This window comes from Hirundo rustica, chromosome Z, assembly GCF_015227805.2.
Source record: "Hirundo rustica isolate bHirRus1 chromosome Z, bHirRus1.pri.v3, whole genome shotgun sequence".
Taxonomy (NCBI): domain Eukaryota; kingdom Metazoa; phylum Chordata; class Aves; order Passeriformes; family Hirundinidae; genus Hirundo; species Hirundo rustica.
In genome coordinates, this window is record NC_053488.1 from 17,379,159 (window position 1) to 17,405,628 (window position 26,470).

Genomic DNA, 26,470 nt, shown 5'->3' on the forward strand with positions numbered 1-26,470 from the left:
CTGGCCAAAGATGCTTGCTGGTCCTCTAGCTGACTTTGAATAGGTATGCTCTCTGAGTCTATGAACTCTGAACTAGGAGAACTGAGAACTGTGAATGCTGACAGCAATTTTGATTAAAGAATACAATACTACAAGCATCTGTCTTGCATTCTTGCCTGATAAATGAGTTTATTGTAACTAGACTTATCAAGCTGGACTGAGGATACAGCAGATGAATTTTTTTTAAAATTAAATAATCCTAATCAAGGCTTGAGCAGGGGGGAATTTGCCTGCCTTACATTACACTTCCCTCACCCTGCCACAAAAAGCAGGGAACAGAAAAAAATAAAACTTTTTTTTTTTTTTTTAATTATGGTAGTAATTCATGGTAATTTGGAATATCTTTACCCTGGATCATTATTTTAAGACTGTATCCAGATATGTAATTCTTAACAGTAGGCTATTTATGACTGACTTCTGACTGTGTCCAACACATGATGCCTTAAATCTGGATTACAGCAAACTACTAAAAAGGAATGCTCTTCTAAACAGCTGGCTTGTGCTTTGAGCTTTTGTGACAGAGTGAAAGCCAAAAGAGTTTGTCTCATTCAAACTCACAAAAAATTATTTATTGTTCTTTTATATTGGCTGGAGGAGGAATTTAAAAAAAAAAAAAAAAAAAAATCTTGGTACTTTAGTCCTCCAGTACTCCAAATGAGGATTCCAAAGCTGTTATACACTTAACTTACTCATGTAAACAGCTCTGCTTTAGAAACTATTTGTACTTTACATGAGTCACTGTTACAACAGCTTTTTTACTAGGCAGTTAATGGTTCTCTTAATTCAATACATCATGTTTCTCCTATATTCCAAAGGTACTGTTAAAGAAAATTGGTTTCTTTTTAATCTTGCAAGTGCTTCACAGTATTTCCCCATTCAGGGAAAAAGTGGAATTTTCTGAAAAGTGGACTTTAGAGTACTTACAGTAAGGCAGTTTTGGACAGTTACTGGCATTCTTCAGCACACACTGCTTTTTGTTTGTTCTCTTGGTAATAAATAACGAAAGGAACAAATAAATAAATTACAAATTCAGTCATGACAATTCCAGTCTGTTCACCTGCAACACAAGAATCATGTATGCTATTCTGCAGCTTATACCCATACTATGCACTATTGATACGGTTGCTTCAATTTTGGGGGAAAGCAGAAGGTAAGTGTTCTTTTTCTGCAACTGTCTCCACTGTTTTGTTTCTCTAACAAAGAGCATAAACATCCAGTGTGGACATTTCTAATGGTACCTTACCCAGATATCCTATGAAAAAGAAAACTACCGCTTGCTGTATTTTGAGGAGCCACATAGCAATGACTTATTTGCTTATTTTGAATATATGCGACAGAATAAAGGTGCGTCTTAGCACTTGAAGACATATTTTTGCAGGCAGGTAAAGCTCAGGTTCCTTTTTTCTGTTGCGTGCTGTGTGAAAATCCCTAACCTCAATCTACTTCTTTTTGAAACTGCACAGTTTTATGCTGACAGTGCTTCCCTTAATACTTAAAATCTCCTAGACAGAGTAGTTCTAATCTTTGGAAATACAGCCTTTGTATTTTCACTGCAAGTACTATAAGGAGGACAGTGAAGGCCTAGTCCCCACCAAATGCTCATGGGAAAACAACTAAAGCCTTATAATAGATATATGTTGAAGCAAGTCCAGAGGAATCTATGACATTAATTAGAAGACTGGAGTACCTCCCCTACAACAACAACTGAGAAAGCTGGGACTGTTCAGCCTGGAGAGGAGAAGGTTGTGTGGAGACATTATAGTCCCCAGACCTTCCAGTCTGAAGGTACCTACAGGGAGCCTGAAGCTGTTCTCTTCGTCAGGAACTATAGTGATAGGATAAGTAATGGGGAACTGAACCAATTACTGAAGGGGAAATTATATTTAGATATTAGGAAGGGGTTCTTTACTGTGGGAGTGGTGAGACACTAGAAAAGATTGCTCAGGGAGGCTATGGATTACCACCACTGGGAGAGCTGAAAGCAAGGTTGAGTTAACCTTTGATCAACCTGGTCTGGTGGGAGGTGTCACTGCACATAGCAGGAAGGTAGGGACAAGATGGTCTTGAAGGTCCCAGCTGTGCCCAGGGACACTTTTCACTAGACTGGGTTGCTCAGAACTCCATCCAGTCTGGCTTTAAACACACCCGTGTTTATAGGGCACCCACAACTCCTCTGGGCAAACTGTGCCAATGCCTGACTACACTCACAACAAAGAATTTCCTCCTAATAGCTAACCTATACCTACTCTCTTTAAACTGTTCCCCCTTATCCAGTCATTCCTGCTCTTATAAAAAACCCCTCTGCATCTTTCTTGAAAGGCTCCTTTCAGGTATGGGATGGCTACAGTTAGGTCACCCCTAAGCTGCCTCTTTTCCAGGCTGAACAATCCCAATTCTCTCACCCTTTCTTCAGAGGAGAAATGTTCCATCCCTCTGATCATCTTAGTGGCTTCACCTGGACTCTCTGACAGGTTCATACCTTTCCTGTTCAGAGGACCCCAGCTCTGGATGCAGTGCTCTGGGTGGTCCTCAGCAGAGCAGAGCAGAGCAGAGGGGCAGAACCCCCTCCCTCCCCTGCTGCCCACGGGGCTCTGGGTTCAGCCCAGGACACGTTTGGCTCTCTGGGCTGTGAGTGCCATGGCTGGGGCACGTCCAGCCTCTCACCCAGCAGCACCCCAGGTCCTTCTGGGCAGGGCTGCTCTGGGTCTGTTCATGCCCAGCCTGGGCTGACACACTGTCCCTACCCAGGTGCTGCACCAGCACTTGGTCTTGTTAAATCTCATCAGATTCCCATGGGCTACTGTCATGATCTGCTCGTACATCTAGAGCATACATCTAGAGCTTGTCCAGGTCCCTCTGGATGGCGTCCCATCCTTCAGAAGTGTCAACAGCACCACTCAGCTTGGTGTCATCTGTAATTTGCTGGGGGTGCACTCGATTCCTTCATCTGTGTCATTAATGAAGATATCAAATAACACTGGTCCCAGTACAGACCCCTGAGGGACATCACTTGTCATTGATGTCCATTGGGACTCTGAGCCATTGACCATTAACCTTTGGATGTGACCATCCAACCACTTTCTTATCTATCTATCAGTGTGGAATTGGATCCATCTCTCTCCAATTCAGAGAGAAGAATATTATGAGGGACAATGTCGAAGACTCTATAGAAGTCCAGATAAATTACATCTGCAGCCCTTCTCTTGTCCGCTGATGGACAAATAGGTCCATCATAGAAAGCCACTAGATTGAGCAGGCACTTGCTCCTTATGTTTTGATAGTTATTATTATTTTAACATTCAGATCCAATTAAAGTACAGGTTTAGCATGTTCAGTTAGAAACAGCCCAGACAGAAGATATGATTATTAGAGAGAATCCATAGGAGGCAACATTGGCCAGCACCTCGGCTCCCCAGCATACCAAAGGCTGTGCAGCTTGAAGATGGTGCTAGCAACCGCAGTTGGCAAATGGCACATGCTCTCATGTGATACTATCATGTCTTCAAATGCAAGAGAGATGTGCCTTATTTCTTGGTCAGTGATAATTATAAAAACAAGACTTTTTTTTTTTTTTTTTTTTTCCCCATCCATTTTGTAATTGATGAAGTCAACAACTCTCTATTCTGAAGTATGACTCAACAGCTAATCACCAGAGCCATGTGGCCAGGGGGTGTATAGAGTGTACTGGGTAGTCCAAGACAAGGTGCAAATCGTTCTGTGTACTGATTGTGAAATGGCTTTTGCTTTCCAAAGAGTACTCTTCTGTCCCTCAAACCTCTTGATAAAGGATAGAAGAAAAGGTATTTTGATTTCCATGCCTAGCTCTGAAGTTCGTGCTCTCAACTGTCACCTTCAGTGATGATCTTCAGTAGCTGAACTGTTTTTACCTCCCCTCCTATTTAATTTGTGTGACTTAGCATCTGTTTTTCAGTAACATTTTTCTTCATATTTAATTTGGAGGTGACAAGTTTGCAAATTTTTGTAGTACCTTGACTCTTTTAAACATTATTGTTGAATATATGTCCCTTTGATTTCCCAGATCATCTGAATAGTGGATGCATTACTGGTGTTTCAGAGTTTATGAATCATTTGCAATGAAAATTTTCTGAATTGTTTTTATTTTTATTTCTCTAACCTCAAGTAAATTCAAAACCCTAAAACTGACTCTGCAGGAAAACATGTTAACCTCATAAACTATGCTGGAGAAGGCACATGGGTGCGTGTACATCACTCAATGAATATTCTTGCAAAAGTTGCTAAATTGTGATTATCATAAAATGACAGAATCACTTAGGCTGGAAAAGATCTTTAATTATGTTGTTACCTGAAAGTCAGTCAGAGACTACCATCAGCTCTAGTTTGCAGACAGGTGATGGCAAGGCTTCCATTTGCATTGGAGACTTCAACTCAGTATTTTCTGCCTGTGATTTTTACTTTAGACTGTAAATATGGCCTTACAACAACCTCTAGGAGAATCTTTAGGACCTGAAGTAGCTTGAGTCTAATTGCTTCTTTAGGCATAAATCTGCATTCCATGATTAATCCTTACTGCCTGTAAGGGTTTTTTGGCTCTGTTTAACAGCAATAATTTAACAGTTCAGAAATACATTTCAATGTGAATTTGTCTAACATCAGAATGCTTGGTAATTGCTAGGAATAAGATAACTATTTGCTTCCAGAGATCCCATCAGATGCCTCAATATATCTTATAGGTCTAGCATCTAAGGGTTCTCACCCTACTGTCTTTTAAGGACAACCTATCTGTCTTCAACCCAAAATGCCAGAATAGATGTTGTTACTCAGAGGCTGGAAATCCTCCATAAGTAAGAAGATGGAAAGTCATCCTTCAGTACTGCAAGAAAAAAGCTGATTCTCATCCATTTACCAGAGCAGTAGATTTTAATTTTTCCCACTGTTGATGTTACTATCATGCTGAGTGGTGGGAAATACACAGAAAACTGCATAGGAACTTTTTAAGAATTACTTGCTTAGTATGAGGTACCTCCAAGATGAGCTACTTACAAATGAAATAGTTGGTTTTGAAGAGGCTAGGGAGCTACATCAAATTTCAAATACAATACAACTGTCCAGAATTTCAAAGAACTGCTGAATACATTGAAAAGTCTAGGTTGAAAGGAACTCCTGGAGATCTTTTGTTCAAAACAGGGTTTTAGATTAGGCAATTCAGGGATCCTGACAATAGTGTTGAGTATTTCCAGGGAAGGAAATTCTACCATTTCCCTGGGTAACCTATTTCTAGGTTTAACAGCTGTCATGGTAAAATGTTAGGCAAGTCTGTGATCCCCGAGTTGGTTAAGGCTTGATAGCTGAAAAGAGGTCGATTTATTTTCTCAATAAAGACTTAGTACGTATGTAAATTTAACACAGAATAAATGGCACCAAAGAGTTGGACCAGCTGCTATGTCTTTGTTGTCCAAACTTCAGATTTCTTAGTCTTATGGAATCAGGTTACATTTGTTTGGGCTCCTGAGATATTTGTACTACGTAAGGGGGTTAAAGAGCTGAGGGCAAAGCCCTGCCTGCAGTGAAAACCCATGGGAACCTCCCACTGCAGGAGCTGCAGATCTGCCAACCAACTGGGCTCAGCAAAGAATGTCCCATTGTAGAGCAGGGCCAAGAGCATTAACTTGGAGAGATGCAGAGAGAGAATTGCTTCACAGGGAATAAAACCCCATCATGTAAGGCCAAATTGGAGTAAGTTATTGAGAGTAAAAAAGGCAAGTCAGACCTCAGTGCTCCTTTATTTCTCTGATATTTACCATTGAAGATAAGGTCACCACTAAACTACTAGCCTTGGCTTTTAAACTTGATAAGTCATTCCATAATGCATGAGTTTTTAATATCTACCAGTGGGTGTTTTAAAGAAACTTGATTTCTATTAAGTAATGGCCTCACATGTACTGAGAACTGGAAGTTTGATGATACTTAAAACTCAGCACCAAAATGAGAAGTCACTCTAAAAAAAAGCACCAGGCCTAACTGCAAGAGTATTCAACTTGGCAAGCTGAAGAATGGAAAGAGAGCTAAACATGTCTGTTTTTTCCAGCAATGAAAGTTTTCCTGTTACCAAGTAATACTTTTATTTATGAATCTCCTTTCAGCTCTAAAAGGCATTTATGCTTTTATCCAGAGTTAAGAGCAACACCATCAAAGTCAATTAGCTAAAATCACAAAGATGAATTGAAGTGCTTCATCCATGTGAGATGTGCTGGTGTGTGTTAGTCTTTAGCTTCACTTAGTGGGGAGCACAACCACTGTCTGAATAGAAGACTGTAGATGTTCTCTGTGTATTATTGTTTCATTCTCTTCAATAACATGACCCACCATAAGAGCATTTGTATGCACAAAGATCTAAAAAGGCGGGAAAGACCTGGCTTATTAACTCTCTAAAGTTTTTAATGTAATTTTAAACCACCAAAATATTTAATATTAGGCAGCTGTTGATACATCTAAGTACTGCTATGAAAGTGAAACAGAAATCAGCCTGAAGATGCTTTCAAAATATTGGCCTACGATTCAAATATAAACTCACATGTGATTTTAGTATACTGCCCAGGACTGTAATGGAATGTTTTGTTTGACAGCTCTTCAGAAAAAGCTTTCCACAGGGGAACAAGGGAACTGAATGCTCCATCTCCAATAGACTGCAAGCTGAGCAGCTGGAGCTCATGGGGGTCCTGCGACCCATGCACCAATCAAAGGGTAAGCTGTCCTTGGAAGTCTTTGTTCCAAAGTCACAACCAAAGAGATATCTGTCTGTCTGTTAGTTATGAGAAAGTGTCAGACTGCAGCTCCTAATACGTTATGTTTATGATTTGATGAAACCCATAATAATGTCGAATTTGAAGCCATAGAGTACTACATCCAGTTGTGCAATACTACTCAAGTGTACTCATTCAAAAAGTTTTCTTCATATAAAGTATCTATTTTGGCCATATGTGTGTTTCTGTTTAAAACATTATTTTTCAATATTTTTTTCTCTTTTTAAATTTTAAAAAACAAACAAACAAACAAAAAACCAAAACAAACAAACAAACAAAACCTTTTAAGGCTTGAAAATATACAAAATGCAAATGAGCCATTTCCACACTGGAGAGAAATAAAATAGTGAAGTAAACTAAATAGTGAGAAATTAGCATTTTTACATACTAGCTAAGTATTATTAATCATAATTATTAATTCAATGTTTATTCATAAATTGTGCCTGTGGGTTTTCAATAAAAAATTTCACCAAAGTTGTTTTATTTTGAAAAGCTCTAAGTTCAGCTGGAAACCCTGAAGTTCTGATGGAGTTGTCTTTTCTCTCTGAGCAATATTTATACTTTTCTTTCAAGTTTCGCTCCAGACGTATTGAAAGATTCGGGCAGTTTGGTGGAAAAGCATGCCTGGAGGCCCTAGGAGACACACAAATCTGTAAACCCAGCAAAGTTTGTCCTGAAGAACCAGAACCAAACTGTGGTATTGACTTTCAGTGCAATTCAGGTAGGGTTTTTTTGAGCCAAAGCAAGTAAAGCAGTAACTCGGAAACCACATTTTAGTTCTGTGAATAAGTTATATTAGTCTCATGCTAGCATCTTAAAACAGTCCATGGACAGGTGAGTTCAAAGACACAGTGCCAAAACCACAGCAGCAAAACCGCCTAAGAAGGGGTACGTTGCTCTCATCCTCCACTTTAATTTGCACCTAGTTTAAATTCATCTGTAACTTCTACTCCATGGTTAGAAGCTGACCATACCAATCATATACTTTCTTCTAGCTTAACTGCTCCACTTCCTACTGAATCACTAGGTTTTATGAAAAGAAAACCAGGGAAAAAAACTAGGACTGAAGGAATTTTAATAGAATGGATATGGAAGTTTACCAGTCTAACTGGTATGATAGATGCTAGTTGGAGACCAGCATGCATCTAGATAAAAAATAAGATATACATTTGTAAAGCGATGTAAGGCATATGAATGTAGTGCTCAAGATTCATCAGAAATCAAAATAAAGTAGGAAAAGTTATCAGTAATAAAACTAGTCAAAGCAAAAACAGAAAAATGATAAATGAATTTGAAGTACCAAGCCATTTTTTGTATTGCTTTTAACTCAAATACTGAAAAGTGCAAATAAAGCAATTTAAAATTAGAATGTAGACCTTTAACTAGTAGTTCACAGGGATTGTGTGGCATTTACAGGGGAGGTTGATGATATCAAAGTGTTGTTTTACTATGATATGGCTAATTTATCAAAGTGGATAATCCTACGGAAAAAACCCCAAGTCCTTGTAAAACTTGTAAAATGTAAACTCAGGAAAGTTACTACTTCCCTGTTGCTTTAGAACACAAATCACTATAGTTTTGGACGCTACCTGTCCATATTATTTGAATAATATACAAATAACAACAATTTAAATTATTTAAAATTAATTTTTTGTTGATGTTGAATTGATATTTTCCTGTATTCTCTTAATACAAATAAGAAAGTTCCAACCAACCTAACATATGAAGTTTACTATAGAACAGTCTAGGATCAAAAAATTTTCTTCAGACGACAGCAGATCTCCTGCCATTTACTTTTCTCAGTCATCCTACTAACTTGTAAGTAACAGCAGTATGCAGAGGGGTTTTTTCATTTGAAAGTGTCAGATTTTAATCCCTCATGACAACAGTAGAAATATACATAGACGAATGTCTTAAAGAGTAGATGATGGTGCCATTTACAGTCCCTCTTGACAAAAATGCATTCAGGCAATGTTTTATTCCTTGATCAGGTCGATGTATAAAGCGAAGACTTGTGTGCAATGTAGATAATGACTGTGGAGACTATTCCGATGAAGATGACTGTGAAGCTGACCCACGATCACCGTGCCGAAACCATGATATTGATGTGTCTGAGGTTGGCAGGACTGCGGGACATGGGTATGTAGTAAAAAGTAATTGAGCCAAGTGAAGAGTTTGGGATTGTCTCCAAAGCCAGCTGAAGAAACTGGGGCACAGTAACATTCCCAAAAGTGGAATATGAATCATGGTAGCATTTGTATTCAGAAACACTAAGTAGCAGTTGCAAGAACACTTAACTACCATTTTATCTTGTACAATTGTAAGGATAAAATATGTAGACTGTACAAATCAATCAAAATGTCAGTAAACAGAATCATACATACATGTCACATGAATAAACTTACATACTATATAAATGTAAAGTTTATAAGTATATAGATTGGCTTCTAAGGATATTTCACAACCAATCAGTAATTGTCAATTACTTTGCTAAAATGCATGTCTGAAAGGGAGAAAACATCTCTTGACTATTTATACAACAGGATGCCTTACTGCAACAACACTTTATGCACAGCTTTCTTCTAGTATTGCATTATCCACTTCCCGGATATTTGTTGCTTACAGGAGCTTTCATCATTAATCTAAGTTGGTAATGAATCTTTCTGTTCTCAAACCCTGCTGGATTTCTTTCATCTTTAACAAAAAGAAATCGTGACATATTGTTTACCTACAAATAGAGTTAGTAGGCAGCAAGCCAAACTGAACAGAAAAGCACACCACAGCACCACCGTGTGTTAAATAAAAATCATACATCCTTTTAATTTCATTACTGTGCAAGAGCAAAAATGCTGCTTTTTTAGCATGGGGAAGTAAACCAAGTATATAGGCAACTTTAGAAATTTCTATTACAATCTGTTACTAAAATCTTGCATGAGAAAATGTTGTATAGAGATGCAGAAATTACACTGGTAACTTTGATGACCTGTTTACCATTTTCTACAGAAAGGTATACATACATTTGTAAGATGTAAATATTGGTAATACTGAAAAGATTGAAACTTATGAAACAGGCATAAAAGGGCAAACAAATTATACAAATTGTTTTTGGAAGTATTTCTTGTACATCAGTATATTGATGCATAGAGCTAAGTAACTGATGCGCCTGCCTCCCTTTTTGTAACGGTTTAGTAATGGTTTAGATTTCCTCTCTTAAACTCCAGGAAATGCTGCTATGTGTGACACTAGGTCACACCCTGCAAGAAGAGACAATGCTAGGAGTAGCTGTATATTCCTTCTAAAGATTTGATGGTTGTTGTACATGCTTGATAACCAAGTACCTACCAGCTGACAAACTAATATGAGTTACTAAAATATATATATATCACTGTTGAGATGTACATTTTAAATCTACAAGAATGCTTTCTCACAGATGTACTTGTCAAGAACAAATGTTCTTTCTCACAAATATACTGGTCAAGGAAAAAATGGGTTTTTACCCCCTTTTATGCCTAAAGTTTTCACTGTGTTTGAGGTTTAGTGTCTTTTATTTGTTTATTTCTCATGCATGAGCCTTCAAGAACTTTACAAAAGATGTAACTATCTCCAGTACACAGATGAGAAACCACAAGAGATGAGGCAAGCTGCTTGGATGGAGCAGGATTCAGTTTCCCAGCTACAGTCTCCATCCCTTACAGAATATGGCTTTTCCAGTCTATAGGTTATGTGTGCTGACAGTCCCTCTTTTGAAGTATAATTTCTCTTGTATTTCTCTTGTAGGATCAATGTTTTAGGGATGCAGCCAATGGCCAGCCCATTTGACAATGACTTTTTCAATGGTCTTTGTGAACGGGTGCGTGATGGGAACACACGAACATACTACCGCAAGCCGTGGAATGTGGCTGTTCTCACCTACGATGTAAGTTTAAGTCCTTTGCAAGACAGGATGTGTTTCATTGAATGCCAACTACTGTCATAAGCTTGGAAGACTCAGCATATATTCTGAGTCAGGCAGCAGCTTTTTAGGCTCAAGCTTGTGCTAAAGTCCAGAGGAAAGGACATTGTTATCATATACTTCAGCAGTTCAGTTATGCCAGCCAAATTCCCACATCTCTGTGCTGCACCTTTGCACATTAAATGAAACTATCTCTCTGGAATGTTTAAAATATGAGCAGAAGAAATGAACAGAAAATGTACAGAAAGGATTATGATACCCAACTTTTACTAGGTAGAAGAGCAAATAAGCTACATAAGGACATGAAAGAGCCACTGATAAAAAGGCAAACATTGTATTACAATATTTGTTCCTACTTATTTTTTTCTAACTAGTGATGATCTTGTCTGTCCCACTGGGGAAAAAAAAAAAATTGTTAGGCTTTTAAGCTTCAGACTATGACTTTCACTGAGGTTTGAACAACAAAAATGTTGATGATTATTGAAAAAAAAAAAATAAGTCAGATACTTTTCAGAAATCAAAGCATCATTTTTCCTTCTAAATTACTGTAAGTAGGAACTTGATAAAACAAATATAATTTAAACCAGGCCCTTCCCAAAATGAATAAATCTGACCCAGAGATCCCTGGTTATGTTTGGGTTTGATTTATAACCATTTTCAGTTGCTAAAATGTGATGTTCTGCTAAGGTATACTAAAATAAATAACACTGAAACAGGTATTCTGAATTAGTTATTGTTTGCTGTAAGAAAAGAAGGCAGAATCATAATTCTGACTTATTTCACAAGTCAGGAGCTCTTAGCAAATCTTAACTGTGTTTTAGGAAAGTGAGACTATTATTCCTTAAATCGAGTCAGAGAATCTCCTGAGTTGGAAGGGATCCACAAGGATCATTGAGTCCAACTCTTGGCTCTACACAGGACACTGCCAAGGTCACAACTGAGAGCATTGTTTAAACACTTCTTTGAGCTCTGGCTGGCTGGTGCTGTGACCATCGCCCTGGGGAGCCTTTTCCAGCGCCCAACCACCCTCTGGGTGAAGAAACGTCTCTAATATCTGAACTAAACCTCCCCTGACACAACTTCAGGCCATTCCCTTGGGTCCTGTCACTGGTCTGCAGGGAGAAGAGATCAGTGCTTACCCCCTCCTCTTCCTTCACAAGGAAGTTGTAGACAGTGTAAAGGGACTGTTGACACACATAAATTACCTTGACAGTGTTACATGCAGAGATTTAATATTCACTAAATTATTGTCACTGCAGTTTTCTGTTCACTTTCTGTTCCTTTTTCAAGCACTGAACTGTTCCGAATGAGGCAGTTTGTGGAGGGACTGCTATTTCCATTTGTTTTGGTTTAAAAGGAAAAAGCTGTGAGAAAATACAGCTTTAAAATGTTACATAGATTTTTTTCTATCACTGCCTGTTGTTTTCTCATACAATTTTTTTGTATCTTTTCTCAGACAAAAGCAGACAAAACTTTCTCATCTGTGTACTACCATGATCGTGAGAAAATGTTACGAGAGGTTTACATTAAAAAACAGACACATTTTAGTGCCGACCTCTCTGTGAAATACACACCTACGGATGGAAGTAACAAAAATGTTTCAGAAGGAAATTTCAAATATGACTACAGAAAGAATTATACCTTTGGTTCCATCCTGCAAAGCTACACAGAAAGGGTGAGAATAATTATTCTAAGAGTTTTAATGTAACTATTTTACAAATGGTACAATCTATGCAGTGTTAGAATTAGGCAATAATAATCTAAGTATTCTAGTCAGATGCTTTTTTTTTTTTAATTATTATTATGAAATACTAGTGACAACAGCATTAAGATTTCAGACAACTCAAATGACAACTCAAAGGATCTTCTTTTCCCCCCTGTTTATCTCTGACTAGCAAGCACACTCATATTCAACAGGGTCTTGGTATTAGAAAGGATCAAGACCCCTGGTCTCATCCTGATTAAAGAGAATCTCTGATCTAGTGCAATGAGGCCAAATTAGATCAAGCCTTGTGATGAATAATTGCCATGGAGTAGGGCTACACTACATAAACACAAAATAAATTTTAGGAATAATGACCGAAAGGTCAGATCTCAGACACTGGGGTACACCTGTACTAATAAATAGGCAGGGCTAAAAGGCATGGGCTCTAGCACTGGTACAGGATAATTCACAATTTTACTAGCATGCTGCCACAACTTTAGTCAGTGCTAGTTCTCATAAACAATGCCCATCCTACACTTTCCCACAGCATCTTTGAAGGGAATTTTCTTGTAGACAGTCTGGAGAAAAGAAAGCCCATTTTGGGATTGCATATAAGCCACACCTTTACCTCCTTTGAAACAGTGAAAAGACCCTACCCCATTTTATTTGATAGTAGAGAAGTAGTCACAGCATTTAGTGAGGTCTAAATAAGACAGACCACAAAAAGAGATGCTAGACATGTTGTGGTTGCAGCAGACAAGCCCCAGGCAGCTGTTCCTTCACTTCCCCACCAGCAGGCTTGCGGAGAGAATGGGAAGGGTTAAAAAAAAGAGAACTCATGGGTTGAGAAAAAGACAGTTTAACAGGAAAGCAAAACACATGCACACAAGCAAAGCAAAACAACGAATCTTGTCACTGCTTCCCAAGGGCAAGCAGGTGTTCAGGCATCTACAGGATAGCAAGGCTCTATCACGAGTAATGTGACTTGGGAAAACAAAAGCAATCACACCAAACATCTCCCTTTTCTCCTTCTTCAACCCACTACACATACAGAGCCAAATGTCATATGGTATAGAAAGTCTTTTGGATCAATTTGAGTCACCTGTCCCAGATGTGTCTCCCCCAACCTCCCAAGCACACCAAAATTCCTTGCCAGCACAGCAGTACAAAAAGCGGAAAAGGTCTTGGCTGTGTGTAAGAAATGTTAACCAATAACAAAAACATCTCTGTATTATCAACCCTGTGTTCAGCACAAAATCCAAACACAGTCTCATGGTAGCCACTGTGAAGAAAAACAAGTTTTCCCACAGCCAAAATGAGCAGAACACAATACTATGGCCTAATCCAGTGGCTGTGTGCTAATGAAATTAACTGATCAGGTCAGTTTTCCACACTTTACGCCAAGGCCTGTGATTACAATATACAAGCCATATCAACTCCATAGAGCTGAAGTGCACCATGTGCAAGGAATACTAGATTTGCCTCAACTAATTAAAATTTTCAAGTTTGTCAGTCTTGTTGTCTAGAAACCATTCAGAGCTCTGGAGGTGAAATAGATATAAGGGAAAGCTAAGCTAAGTTTTGTCAGTGATTAATTAAAATAATGCTGAATACAAAGATCTGCACTGTAAAGATAAGCTGAATCCAGCATTGCCTTGCCTTGGTACTGGTATGAGTTTTCTTGGGATGAAAACAAACCATTTAAACCTCAAACCATGAATCTTCACAGACATAAAAGATCAAGCTCTACAGCTCAGGTGGTCTTAATGTCTGCTTATAGTCTAGTGGCTTGTGATAGGAGTTCTGGACTCAAATTCTTGCTCAGAGATCAGTTCAGAGAATGAGCCATAACCCGTCACAAGCAGAGTTCTATCACTGCAAAGTCATAGGGCTGCAAGGTAGCGGAATGATGGTCTCTGCATGAGCTCCCTCCACAGCCCACCTGAAAGCTGAAGTCAGTATTCTGCAGGTGCCTGGAGGCACCTAGAGAGAAATGGTCTGTGCATGCTGGTTGGTAGGAATATTGCACCTACAAAAATTTTCTCCCAGTGATTTAGGTGCCTCAAGATTTCTGCCAGTCTTAAGCAGCACCTGAGTCAGCAGTTTAAAATCTTTTAAATGGTGCTGGATAACATGAAGGTCTAGCGTTGCATCCCTTTTACATACCTCCTATTGGGCACTACTATTAAGGGAGTCACATAAATACTGCAATGGGGTTTGGAAGGCACATGTTCCCTTAGAATCTTAAGTGCAACTATTACACAAGATTTTATTTTACTAGTTACTGGAAGCAGCTAGCTCCCCACTTAGAATATGATATAAAATCACCTGGAGTATAATTTACAAAAACATCAGTTGCTAAGTTGCTACACCTAGACTTACAATGTAGGTATGGCTCAAATACATAATATGGAATTTCCTCCTCATTAATTTTCCTTCTGTTGGGTTGGGGTTTTTAATTGGAACTGTGCCCTTCTTTCTAACAGTCAAAGAGTATTTTGTTTTTAATTGTAGCTGTGCCCTTCCTTCTGACAGTATGAGAATAACAGGGAAGTGATCAAAAAAGAGAACATAGGTCTGCTCTGACTATAAACAGAGAGGAAACTCCATCAGACCTAAGTGGGCAGCTTCTGCTATTTATCAAGCCATGTAGAACTACTTTTCAATGTTACAAAAGTCAGAAAGCCACTTTCCAGTCGGGATTGTGCTTCGAGAGACCTGTTGTCAAACAGATCACAAAGGCCTCACTGAAATGAGTAAGGGAAGAGTTCTACAAAATTGGAAGAATTAAAATAACTCTCTTGCTGCTTCCTCAGTTTAGATCAGAGAGCTTTTTAATTTTTATAAAACAAGTTTGTCCCACTTCCATACTGCTAGATTGAATGCCATGTTGAAAAGCACTGCGGCTTCTTTACAAGTGAAATAGATTTTCGTGCTGTGCTGCATACCAGAATGGCACTCTCTTCTCTTTTCTTCTCCCTGCATTCAGAATCAAACCTTTCTGCATGTAAAAGGACAGATTCAGCTGGGAAGGTTCCAAATTCGGAGTCGTGATGTCCGTCTCACAGACAGTTTCCTTGATGATTTAAAATTTCTGCCTGCTGAATATGACAAGGGGGAGTATTTTAAATTCCTAGAAGATTATGGAACTCACTATGCGGTCTCTGGAACTGTAGGAGGAAAATATGAACTTGTTTACGTGCTGGATAATAATGCTATGTCTCAACTAAGTATGTTTTCTGTTTCTATTATCAAGTTCCCAGACTTTCAAAGAGACATGTGATGCTAGATCAGTTTATGTGGAAAAATACTGAGAACAGCATAGTTCAGTGCATGCTGCTTGTGGCACACCAGTGACATTATAGAATTACATGAATTAAAAGAGAAAAGAGTCAACCTTTATAACTTACAGAAGTACTTGAAATATCTGCTTTAAGTCTGTGACTGAAGGGCCAAAAAATCTTAAACAAATCTCATGAATGCATTAGCAATAATTGCATGCTTCACAAGAGATCTCCAAAGACAAGAAAACCAACCTAAACCCTAAATCCTATTTGGTAGTTGGTACTGTTTTGTGATACAATCATGCTAAGAGTACAGCAATGACAAAAACCCAAAGATTAAATTAAAGTGCTTTCTAGAAACCCATGGAGCATGTGCATGTGTTGAAACTGATTTCATAGCTTTCAACATTCACACTGGAATATTCTATGCCCTGATTAAAATAGCAAAGTGGAAATTTAATCTTCCCTCATGCACAGTTCATATGTACGGGGGTTTGTGCTGGATTAAAGTGACCACACTGGAATAAAGTGAGAAAAGGCAATTCTCATATTGATTTTGGAGATCAGAAAATAAGCACCTGCTGCTTTCAGCAGCAATAACAATATTACTGTCAAATATTCAGGCTATGAAAAGGGACATGGGACAAATATGTAAATTTCATTTCCCACTATTAGTCTGTTCAGCACCTTGAGATTGTAGGTCTGGATTTTTAAGTCTCAGTTTTAAGCAAAATTCTTTCTGAACACAATGCTGAAGTTGAAGATGGTATGTTTGGGTTCAATAAAGAGAAAGGAGGTGTTGGAAGCAGTAATGGGTAGATGGAGGATTAGAATTAATGGAATAAGCATACTTTTAAGACATAAGTGGCCTTGATTAATTTTATGGGGAAAAGAAGTGGAGAAATATAACTGAGGTTAGTAGAGAGACTGAGAGAATTCACTACTTCAGTATATAAAAAGAGTAACTATTGAGCAACTGCAAACCACAAAATTTTAATATAATAAAAGGAAAAACTGGTTCCTAAAGGGAGACCTGCTTTCAACTAGATAATGGAAAACAGATATTCCTTTTTGGTATTTTCCTAGTCACCGTAGATTTCATCTGCATCAGTTCAGGCACTTCAATTACAGCCATCCTCATATCCATTACATAGACTAGGAAAAAGTAAAAGATAAATGGGACCACAAACATTTCCAATAGCCCTGAAATGTATTCTGTAAGAATAATAATGTCCCGTTGTTTATGCTTGTTCAATCTATCTAATTAGCTATTTCTACTTCAGGAATTACTGTAGAAGATGTGAAAAAATGCCTTGGCTATCACTTAGATGCTAATATTGCATATAAAAACATACAAGCCAACTTTAATGTTGATGGTGGTAAATGTGAAAGCATTCATGCGAAGGAGAAATGTAAGTATATCCTTGATTTACATTATATCATTTGCTAAAGGAAAAATAATACCTGTTGCTTCCCCTGAATAATCCATACAGTTATTGCTCTTAGGGAAAAGACAAATCCAGCAGAGCAATACAGGTGAGATTCACATTATTCCACGCTCTTAAGTCAAGACAGCCTGAAAATGTATTCCCAGCATGCACACACATTAATACACCAGCATGATGCATGCATACATACATACATACACACATACACACACACACACACGTATCACTGGCCACAAATAAACACAGGCCAAATACAGACAGCGCTCAGGCAAACACAAATAGCACAAATGGCTTCATCCTTTTCTCCTCTCCATCTGATCAGGGAGAAAGTCTTTTAGTCTTTAGTCACAAAATCACAGGACGGTTGAGGGTTGGGAGGGTCCTCTGTAGGACACATTGTCCAAGGAAATACAAGCCTATGGTATTTCAGTCCCCCCATAACGTTTATATACAATCAGTACAGATAACTCCAGCAGCTGACTTTAAATATCCAGTTGATCCAGCAACTGCACAATTAGCCTCTCCTGTTAGTGACAGAGATATGTAACACCACGCCCACAGCTCCACTCCCATTGCTGGTGCAGACTCTGATGCACACCAAGACACACAATGTGGGTGTCTCCAGGGACTGGCCTTAGGTGCTCAGTTGATACAGCAATGGGACTTTAAATCCTCTTATCTCCAGTTGCCTTGCACAGAAATGCACTCATATGCAAACAGATCTCAGTCAAACACAGAACGCTGAAGTCGCTCCAGCAACTGGCCTAGAAACCCAGGATCCAGCTCCTCCACTTGTCTCACTCTGGAGACATAAAATACAGACTGGTTCGGGTCAGTAGGGGCCTTAGTGATCGTCTAGTTCCAACACATCATTTTGGAAAGGGTTTCAACACACAAGACCAGGCTGTCCAGAGCCCCATTCAATCTGGCCTTGAACACTTACAGGGATGAGGCAGTCTCTCTGGGTAATCTGTTCCATTGCTTCACTGCACTCTGAGTAAAGGAATTCCTTTTATCATCTAATCTAAATGTCTCCTCTTTTAGTTTAAAAGCACTCGTCCTTGTTCTGTCACAATCTAACCAAGTAAAAATATTGCCCTCCTCTCTCTTTACAAGCCTCCTTTAAGTACTGGAAGACTGCAATGAGATCTCTTCAGGGCCTTCTCTTTTCCAGGCTGAACAACCCCATCTCTTTCAGCATGTCCCTCATAGGAAAGGGCTTCCAGCACTCTGTTAATTTCTGTGGCCTCCTCTGGACTTTCTCCACAAGGCCCACATCTTCCTTGTGCTGGAGACCCCTGAGCTGAACGCAGGTAGGATCACATGAAAGCAGAGTAGAGCGGCAAAATCTCTTCCCTTGCCCTGCTGCCCACGGGGCTCTGGGTGCAGCCCAGGACACATTTGGCTCTCTGGGCTGTTAGGGCCATGGCTGGGTCATGTCCAGCCTCTCACCCAGCAGCACCCCAGGTCCTTCTGGGCAGGGCTGCTCTCCACGAGTTCTTCCAGTCTGTGTCAGGCCTGCTATTGCCTGACCCAGGTGCAGCACCTTGCACGTGGATCTGCTGAACTTCATGAGGTTTTTTCTCACTTCTCAAGTTTTTTCTGGGTCTTTCAGGATGGAATCCAATCCTTCTGTTGTGTTAATCGCTCAGTTTTGTGTCATCTGGAAACTTTCTGAGAGTGCAGCTGACCCCACTTTCTATCATTGATGAAGACACTGACAAGCACTGGACCCAAACAGAGCCCTGAGGGACACCACCCGTCACCAGCCTCCGCCCAGACACAGAGGCATTGACCACAACCCTCTGGCTGTGCCCATCCAGCCAGTTTCTTGCCCACCAATAAGTCCACCCTTTGGGTCCATAGGTCTTCAGCTGGGAGATAAGGAAGCCATTTGGAACTGGATCAAAGGGCTTAAAGAAGGCCAGGCAGATGACCTCTGTTGGTAGTCCCTTGCTGACTTGCTGTCACTGCATCACCGAAAGCCACCAGATTTAGGCCACAGCAACAGCTGCTCTGGTACTTGGCTCCCAAGCCACCTATCCTACATTCACCTGCTAGTCTGGCTTAACATCTGCTACTCATCACACACTGGCATATGTATTTTCACTTTCTGCAGTTGTTACCACCACAAGCACCAGCTACCTATCAGCCCTTGTCCAGCTCTAGCTGCTGCCCCACAGGGCTCTATACACATGCATGCACACAGAATAGAGTCCCTTTAACCTAGGAAAGAATTAGAATGGAATTTAATGGTAAGCCAGGACAGACTGCAAAGATGAAGGACAGTACACAGCAGAGAAGCTCACAGATCAGTCATTTTTCTATATGCAATCAGTCCCCCTCCCTTTTTTTTTGCCTTTATCCCTTTATTTCCTCAAGTTTGTTTCTCTCAAAGCCAGCTTGAGCTCCCCTTACAATGGAACTCCTGCAAATGTATGCTAAGTATTTAAATTTGTGTAATCCCAAACTGCCATTTTTTGCATCCTTCTATTGACTCATCTTGCTATTCCATCCTGCAGGGCTAATGGCTCTGCTGAAACAGGGCTGGGAGGAGTCAAAGTGGGGGCACCCTTTCTCTGATTACCCTGTTTGTTTTGCCCCGCCTGTCACGGTTGCCCACTGCTCTTTCATGTGTCTGGAGACGGGCATTGTGGAATAAAAATTGCAACTGGGAATGATATTTACGGCTAAGTGCATGAGAGACAATTTTCACTGCTCTGTTCTTGAATTTTAATTATGAATCAAAAACTCCTACTATTCTAATTCCTGCCCTATTTTGGTTTAGGTCAGGGGATACAGTAGAATTACTCATTATCTTTTGCTTGTCATCAAAGGACTGTGATCTCCATAATATGCCTCCATTTGTCCTATCCTTTCTTTTCCTTTCAGACCTAGGGTTTTCTAATTTAATTGCAAAATAAAAGGTTTCCTCCCACATAAGAGGTATGAGCAAAGAGATATTGAATTCTGCTACAACCAAGAGTTCTCTCTATAATCATTGTACAAAGAGGCTGCAGTATGAGGACAGCTGTTCTTCCAGATGCATGAACATTAAACATCCTTCTTCATCCTCTTTTTTATTTCTGCAGCAGAAATTAATGATAATGCTGTCATTGATGATATCCTTTCCTTAGTTGAGGGGGGGAAGATTGACTTTTCAGTTAAAATCAAAGAAATGTTACTACGAGGATCCAAAGTGGTTGATGTAGAGGATTACATAGAATGGGCTAAATCTTTGGTTGATGCTCCAGTAGTGATACAGCAACGGGTGAGTACAACTTCTTCAAACGTGTGGCTTTTTACAGTTTGAAGGCTTTTGTTCTAAGGTGGAGGTGAGACTCCAAGTTTATCATGAACTTTCACAAACTGTCTTTATCTTAACTGTTTGTTCAGATTTTTATTCTAGTGATGGTTGTATCAAAAGGATTCAGAACTTTGGAAAACTGTGTTATGCATGGGCTTTTTTTCTTCTACAGCCTTCTCCAATACATACACTTGTTCCAGTTAAGATGAGAGATGCGTATTTAAAGAAAAAAAATTTGGAAAGAGCAATTGAAGACTACATTATTGAATACAGTGTGTGCAAATGTGAACCCTGTAAAAATGGAGGCACCCTTGTGCTGGTAGATGGAGCCTGTACATGCCTGTGCTCAAGTTATTTTAAGGGAATTGCTTGTCAAATTCCCAAATCTACATTAGTGAAAGGTTAGTAAATACTCCAAACTAAAATTATCTTATCTGTTGTAACAATATGCTGACAAATGAGCCTTCACACGAACAGAAGTATTTCATAGCACTTCCTTATACCTACTGCTGTCAAATCTCAAGGACAAGTTGTGGAAGTTAAGGTAAGTTACTGGGTTCTTTCCATACAGAGGGTACTCTAATTAGGAGTTGATTGTCCCACATACATTACTGTGTCTTGGAATGACACAAAGTTCATTTAAGTCCACAGGGGTATTATTGAAGCCTTGTGCAGGTAAACTGATTTCAGGCAAAATCAATCTCACCATGTCTTAAAATATTTTTCTTTAGTCTTCTGCAAAAGCTTGGTGTCTGCTAAGACATGATCATGCTTCACAATTACTGTGCTAATTTAATTTTAGGTTACAGAAAAGGGAAAAAATGCTGTTCCACAACCGACAACATAAAAAAATTGACTAGTGCAGTATTTTCCTTCTCTGTGGCCAGATTTTTAATGCTCAGGCACCCAAAATCGACCTTAGTGCTTGTTTCCTAGCATGACAAAATGTTGAAAGCCCAGGCTCTTAAGCATTGCCACTGACAAAAGCGTTTCAAAAGCCAAATCTTTGTGATGGGTTGTGTTCATAAGACTGAAATGATCTGCAGAATCACCATAACTGAGTTAAATTATGGTCTGCCTTGAAAGAGGTAGATGGCCTAATCCTGTATGATGTCTTAATGCCAGTTGTGACTGATGGAGGCTGGAGCTGTTGGAGTGCCTGGTCCACCTGCATCAACGGAGAGAGCACTCGAACTCGCCAGTGTAATAATCCTGCACCAGGACCTGATGGGAGACCATGCCAGGGAGAAGGCATTGAAAAACGGCCCTGTGAAGAAGGGAAATAGTTATGCTCCTAAAAACCAGGTAAGCAGTCTCTTTAAATGTGTTACTGCAGTTTAGAATAAATGCTCAGACAATACTTGGAGCATTTCAGAAATGCAGTTGATGAAATTATGGGTAAGTTCACTTACACATTTCACTTAAAACTGTGATTTGATACCACCTTTGATCAAACACCATGCACTGAATGATTAGATTTTTGCTTGGATGTTTTGACAAGTAATGTTATATTATAGAACTCAAGATTAGAATTGAATTCTGGATAAGAATAGACTAAAAATACCAGTTCTCAAAAACCCCATATTTCATCTCCAGTCAGACTATCCATTAAAAATATTATGTCTTAAGGAGAGGGAAGAGACTTATTTTCCAGGAAAAAAAATATTAGGACAGTTTGGGGGATTGAAGTCTCTCACTTGATAAACAGAATGCTAAAATCCAACATAGCCAGTGTTACAATAGATCTAAAAGTTTCAGCTTGAAGAAATATACATTTTAAAAAATGTCTAAGTACATGGTTTTGTCCCAGGCTTTTGGTGGATTTTTTGGTTGCTGGGGTTTATTTTTAGTAGTAGTAGTAATAATAATAATAAGAATAAGAATAAGAATAAGAATAAGAATAACAGTAATAATAGTAATAATAGTTGTTATTATTGTTATTATTATTATTGGATTTTGAGGATGTATGCTCTGGTCTCCAAAATGCCAAGGCAGACGCAAATTCCTTCACCTGCTGAAAACAGTAGTAGTTTTTATCCCAGAAAAAAATTGTTTGAGTTTTATGCTTAACATGTTGCCATAAGGTCCTTATCTTCTGAGAGGCCAAAAGGGGAAAAGAGGTGGAAAGATAGAGAAAGATGTTGAATGTTTCCTCACTGAAACTGCTTGATGGTAAGTCTTGCAAGATGACCTCTGCCTGCAACAAAAATATGTATCAGAAGATTTTTACTGCCCTCTCTCAGCATCAGCAGACCTCAGTTACATCTAGTAATAATTTAGATGTATTACTAGATGTAATTAACTTCATCTAGTATTTCACCTGTGAAGCAGCTTGAAGAAATTATGGCCAGCAAGACTTAACAGCCCCATGTAAGGAAATTACAAACACCTTCCAACAGAACCACATCATTAGATTGTTACAGCTACTTATTCCATAAGTTATTCCACAGGTGTGAAAAATTAACATTGAGAGAAGAATATGATACAGATCTGCAAGATCTAGAGTAATATCACAAGGACAGGTATAAGTAGCATAAATTACATAAACCAGCAAGTGGTAGATTTTAAACAGACTGAAGACCGGTCCTCCACACAATAGGCATACCGAAAGTAAATATGCATTTTAAAACCTCAGCACAAAAAAACCTGAAAGTTATTAAAGGTAGGCAATTAGGCTCACTCAGGAAGTCTCTGAAGAATCAATTTTTGCCGGATTGGAAACTATTCTGGGAACGTATTTCTATGTGTTTCCCTACTTCTGAACATTCCCTAGATCAGTGCTATTGCCCTCTTGTTAAGTTCAGGCTATGAAGTTAGCCTTTGCTTGATTCAACAAAGCTGGTGTTATTAAAATAAAAACAAACCTCGTAAGCAGCTTAATTTGATTCCTGCACTCTATCCTTAACATCTATCCTTTTCAGCCGTGAGAGCAACCACAATGATTATTCATGACACGCACCTATTCACCAATGTTTCCTCTGGCATGGCATAAGAAATAAATATTAACCTAACTTTGGCTTCTGATATTTATATGTTTTCAGATGTGGAGTCCTCACTCTTGAAGCAGAAGTCTGACATTTAAGTCTTCTGAAAGTCACACTATGAGTTTTGATTCATCCTTCACAGAATCACACAGAATCTCAGAATGGGTCAGGCTGGAAGGGACCACGCTGGGTCATCTGGTCCAATCTCCCTGCTCAAGCAGGGTCATCCCAAAGCACACAGCACGTGATTGTATCCATGGTTCTTCATTAGAATTCTTTTACATTACAGTTAAATTTGAAACACAATAAAATTATTACCTTAGTGAGCTATGAGAGTACAATTTCTTTTTAATTTTGACCAAATATATATGTTGTAGCTACTATCTCCCATCACCTCTTCACGTTTTCATCTTTTTTTTTAGAAAACATGAATGGATTTCAAACTGGTTTCACGAATCACAGTTTCTGCTGGCCACCAGAAGAGTGGAATGGCATGATTTAAAAGTACTTGCAGCTTAAATGATCTGTAACCAAAACAAAGTAATAAACTATAACTATATTAACAGAGAAGTGCTGATACAGTACCTGTGGTCAACATTTTATTTGTCTGTGGCTGTCATTAGAACATGAATACTCCATCTTTGTTTGTCAATGGGGTGTCCCTTTATCAATGTTTTTTCATAATTATTTCCTAGCATGTGTTCAAACAGATTTTCAAGAACTCAAATCCAGCACAATTATAAGAATAATGTATATAGCATTATTTGATTGATGGTACATTTTTAGAGAAGAACCCTTGAGAGTCATTACCTTCAGCAAAACGCCCTTGGAGATTTATTTCAGCCCTATGTTTTACATCTAATTCATGGCACAGATCACCAGGATGTTTATGAAGACATGCAGCTTCACTAGAGGTAATATGCTTGCTCCTCAAAATATTTGCAGAATAGTCCATCACAGTATCTTGACTATGTCAATAAGTTAAAGATTTTACGTGAAATCAGAGGCACATTTAAAAGGGATGGAAGAATTTTCCAATTACCATCCATATTTTCAGCAGAACTTCCAAAACAGGGAAACAAGGCTGATGTAATTGTGTTGTCACTGAACCTATCCATCCATCTCCCTCAGTGACTTTTGAACCCGCTAGACAATTCCTGGAAAATTTGTTTGGAATGAGGAGGAAGGATAGTTCTCAATGAGGCATCATTTTAAAAGTCAGCAAACTTGGGAAAACAAAGATAAATCCTTTGAGGAAAAGGTAACCATGTTAACTTAGCTTTACTACTAGACATCAGAAGATCCCCTTGGAAGCAAGATATAAGGAAACAGTATATATATATGTATGAGTGCTTAGTGGTTTGGAAATAGTAGATGCCATCAAATCAATGACATTAGTCCCTTGCATAGTGGCAGTCTAGATCGGGAAGGGTCCCCTGCAACATTCTTTGCCGACCATGAGTGGCTCTAAAGGCTCTGAGTATGCAAAATTAAACATCACATAAGAAAGAGGAGAGAAAACAGTGAACCACAAAATCTACTGCCCTACAAAAATTAGACCAAAAAAAGGCCTTTCACTGGTCCTGCCACCTTGAACAGTCCCTTCAAGCCACAGGAGTGGCAATAGATTTCCACTAGAAGGTTTCCACTAATCAATATTCCTAAGTGCAGACAAAATAGATACATTCACCTAGCATTCCTGCAGTTGTCCTGGGACATTTCAGAAAGCTTCAAACCTGACAGGCTTTTTACTGCACTATGCACCTGTAATAAAGAAGATCTGGCGTTACTGTCTCACATTGGCAGCAGCAGAACTCTCCACCAAGAGTAGAGCTATCAGATAGCAGGGAACTCTTAACAGACAGAGCAAATCCTAAAGTGATGGGTGTGAAAACATTCCTGCTTTAAAAAAGTGTTGCAGTGCCTTTTGCGTGATCTCCACGCTCGCCTGGGCTAGCTCAGGCACCGTGGCATGAAAAGGTATGGATAGCTGGCAGCACCAGCTCATCCCATCCTATGGGGCCTTGGCTCCCACCCGACCTCGGCAGCAGGCACAGGTGGTGCAAGGCAACGAAGGTGGAGATAGAAATGCGGACTCGGCTGAGCAGGGTCACAAGAGTTTATTGGAGCCCCAGCACAGAACGTCCTGACCTCCAGGTAACTGCCCAGGCAGAGCCCCCCAGGCTGCTTGCCAGCACCTTTTATTTGGGGGTGGTACAAGGAGAAGAGGCAGTGGGTGAGCAAATCAGGGATCACCAGGGAGGGGTCACACTGGTGAATGACATTTCTATAAACCAAACATAAGTGACAGGGAGGGTCCCCCTCTGGATCTGACCTATCACTCGATGCCCTTGGAAGAACTTTCTAGCTCCAGGGGAAGGCCCCGAGATGACAGGCAGGCCCCAGAGGAGGGGGGGAGTGGGGGATTGACATATAATGGTTGGAGGGGAGAAAAACAGGGAAAGACAATTAGGGGGAACAAACTGTGGTACATAGAGTGAACCATAAATTAACAGCACCTAACAATAAAACCAAAAACAAATCCCACACCACTACAAAAAGTACAGAGGATAGGCCCAGGGTAACCTACCATAACCTAAGATTTAACACACAGCTTCAGCAAACATGCTGACCAAGCATCTTTCCAGTACAGTTAGTAATCTGTCTCTGATAAGCAGATTTTTTTCCTAACAGAAGAATTTGCCCTCTCTTGTTATTAAATGTCTTTCCTAAAATGCTCATGTAGCACATGCAAGATCACTTACTGATCTCTGTCCTCTTCTATGCTCTTTGGAAGATGAATGAATAAATGAATATAATTGAATAGAAATGATAATATAATTCCCACTTTAAACGTAACCGCAACTAAGACACACTTGATTTCAATTCCTTATTTTTTGGTATAAATACTCCTTCTTCCCTGATACTTAGAGATCTTGTCATAACCTTCCATCTCCACTTTCTTAAGT

The 26,470-nt window shown here is 39.3% G+C and overlaps 1 protein-coding gene across 1 annotated transcript in view; it reads left to right on the top strand.

Moving 5' to 3' along the window:
• Window positions 1–23,661, top strand: part of C9 (complement C9) — a 25,047-nt gene extending 1,386 nt beyond the window's left edge. The window contains exons 2-13 of the mRNA XM_040089934.1: window positions 1,088–1,189; window positions 6,645–6,762; window positions 7,395–7,542; window positions 8,813–8,960; window positions 10,599–10,737; window positions 12,230–12,448; window positions 15,468–15,708; window positions 17,046–17,174; window positions 20,303–20,481; window positions 20,690–20,918; window positions 21,643–21,822; window positions 23,559–23,661. Of these exons, the coding sequence (XP_039945868.1) occupies window positions 1,088–1,189; window positions 6,645–6,762; window positions 7,395–7,542; window positions 8,813–8,960; window positions 10,599–10,737; window positions 12,230–12,448; window positions 15,468–15,708; window positions 17,046–17,174; window positions 20,303–20,481; window positions 20,690–20,918; window positions 21,643–21,803 (1,813 nt within the window). The 3' untranslated portion in view covers window positions 21,804–21,822; window positions 23,559–23,661. The remainder of the gene's footprint in view (window positions 1–1,087; window positions 1,190–6,644; window positions 6,763–7,394; window positions 7,543–8,812; window positions 8,961–10,598; window positions 10,738–12,229; window positions 12,449–15,467; window positions 15,709–17,045; window positions 17,175–20,302; window positions 20,482–20,689; window positions 20,919–21,642; window positions 21,823–23,558) is intronic.
• The last annotated feature ends 2,809 nt before the right edge of the window (window positions 23,662–26,470 follow it).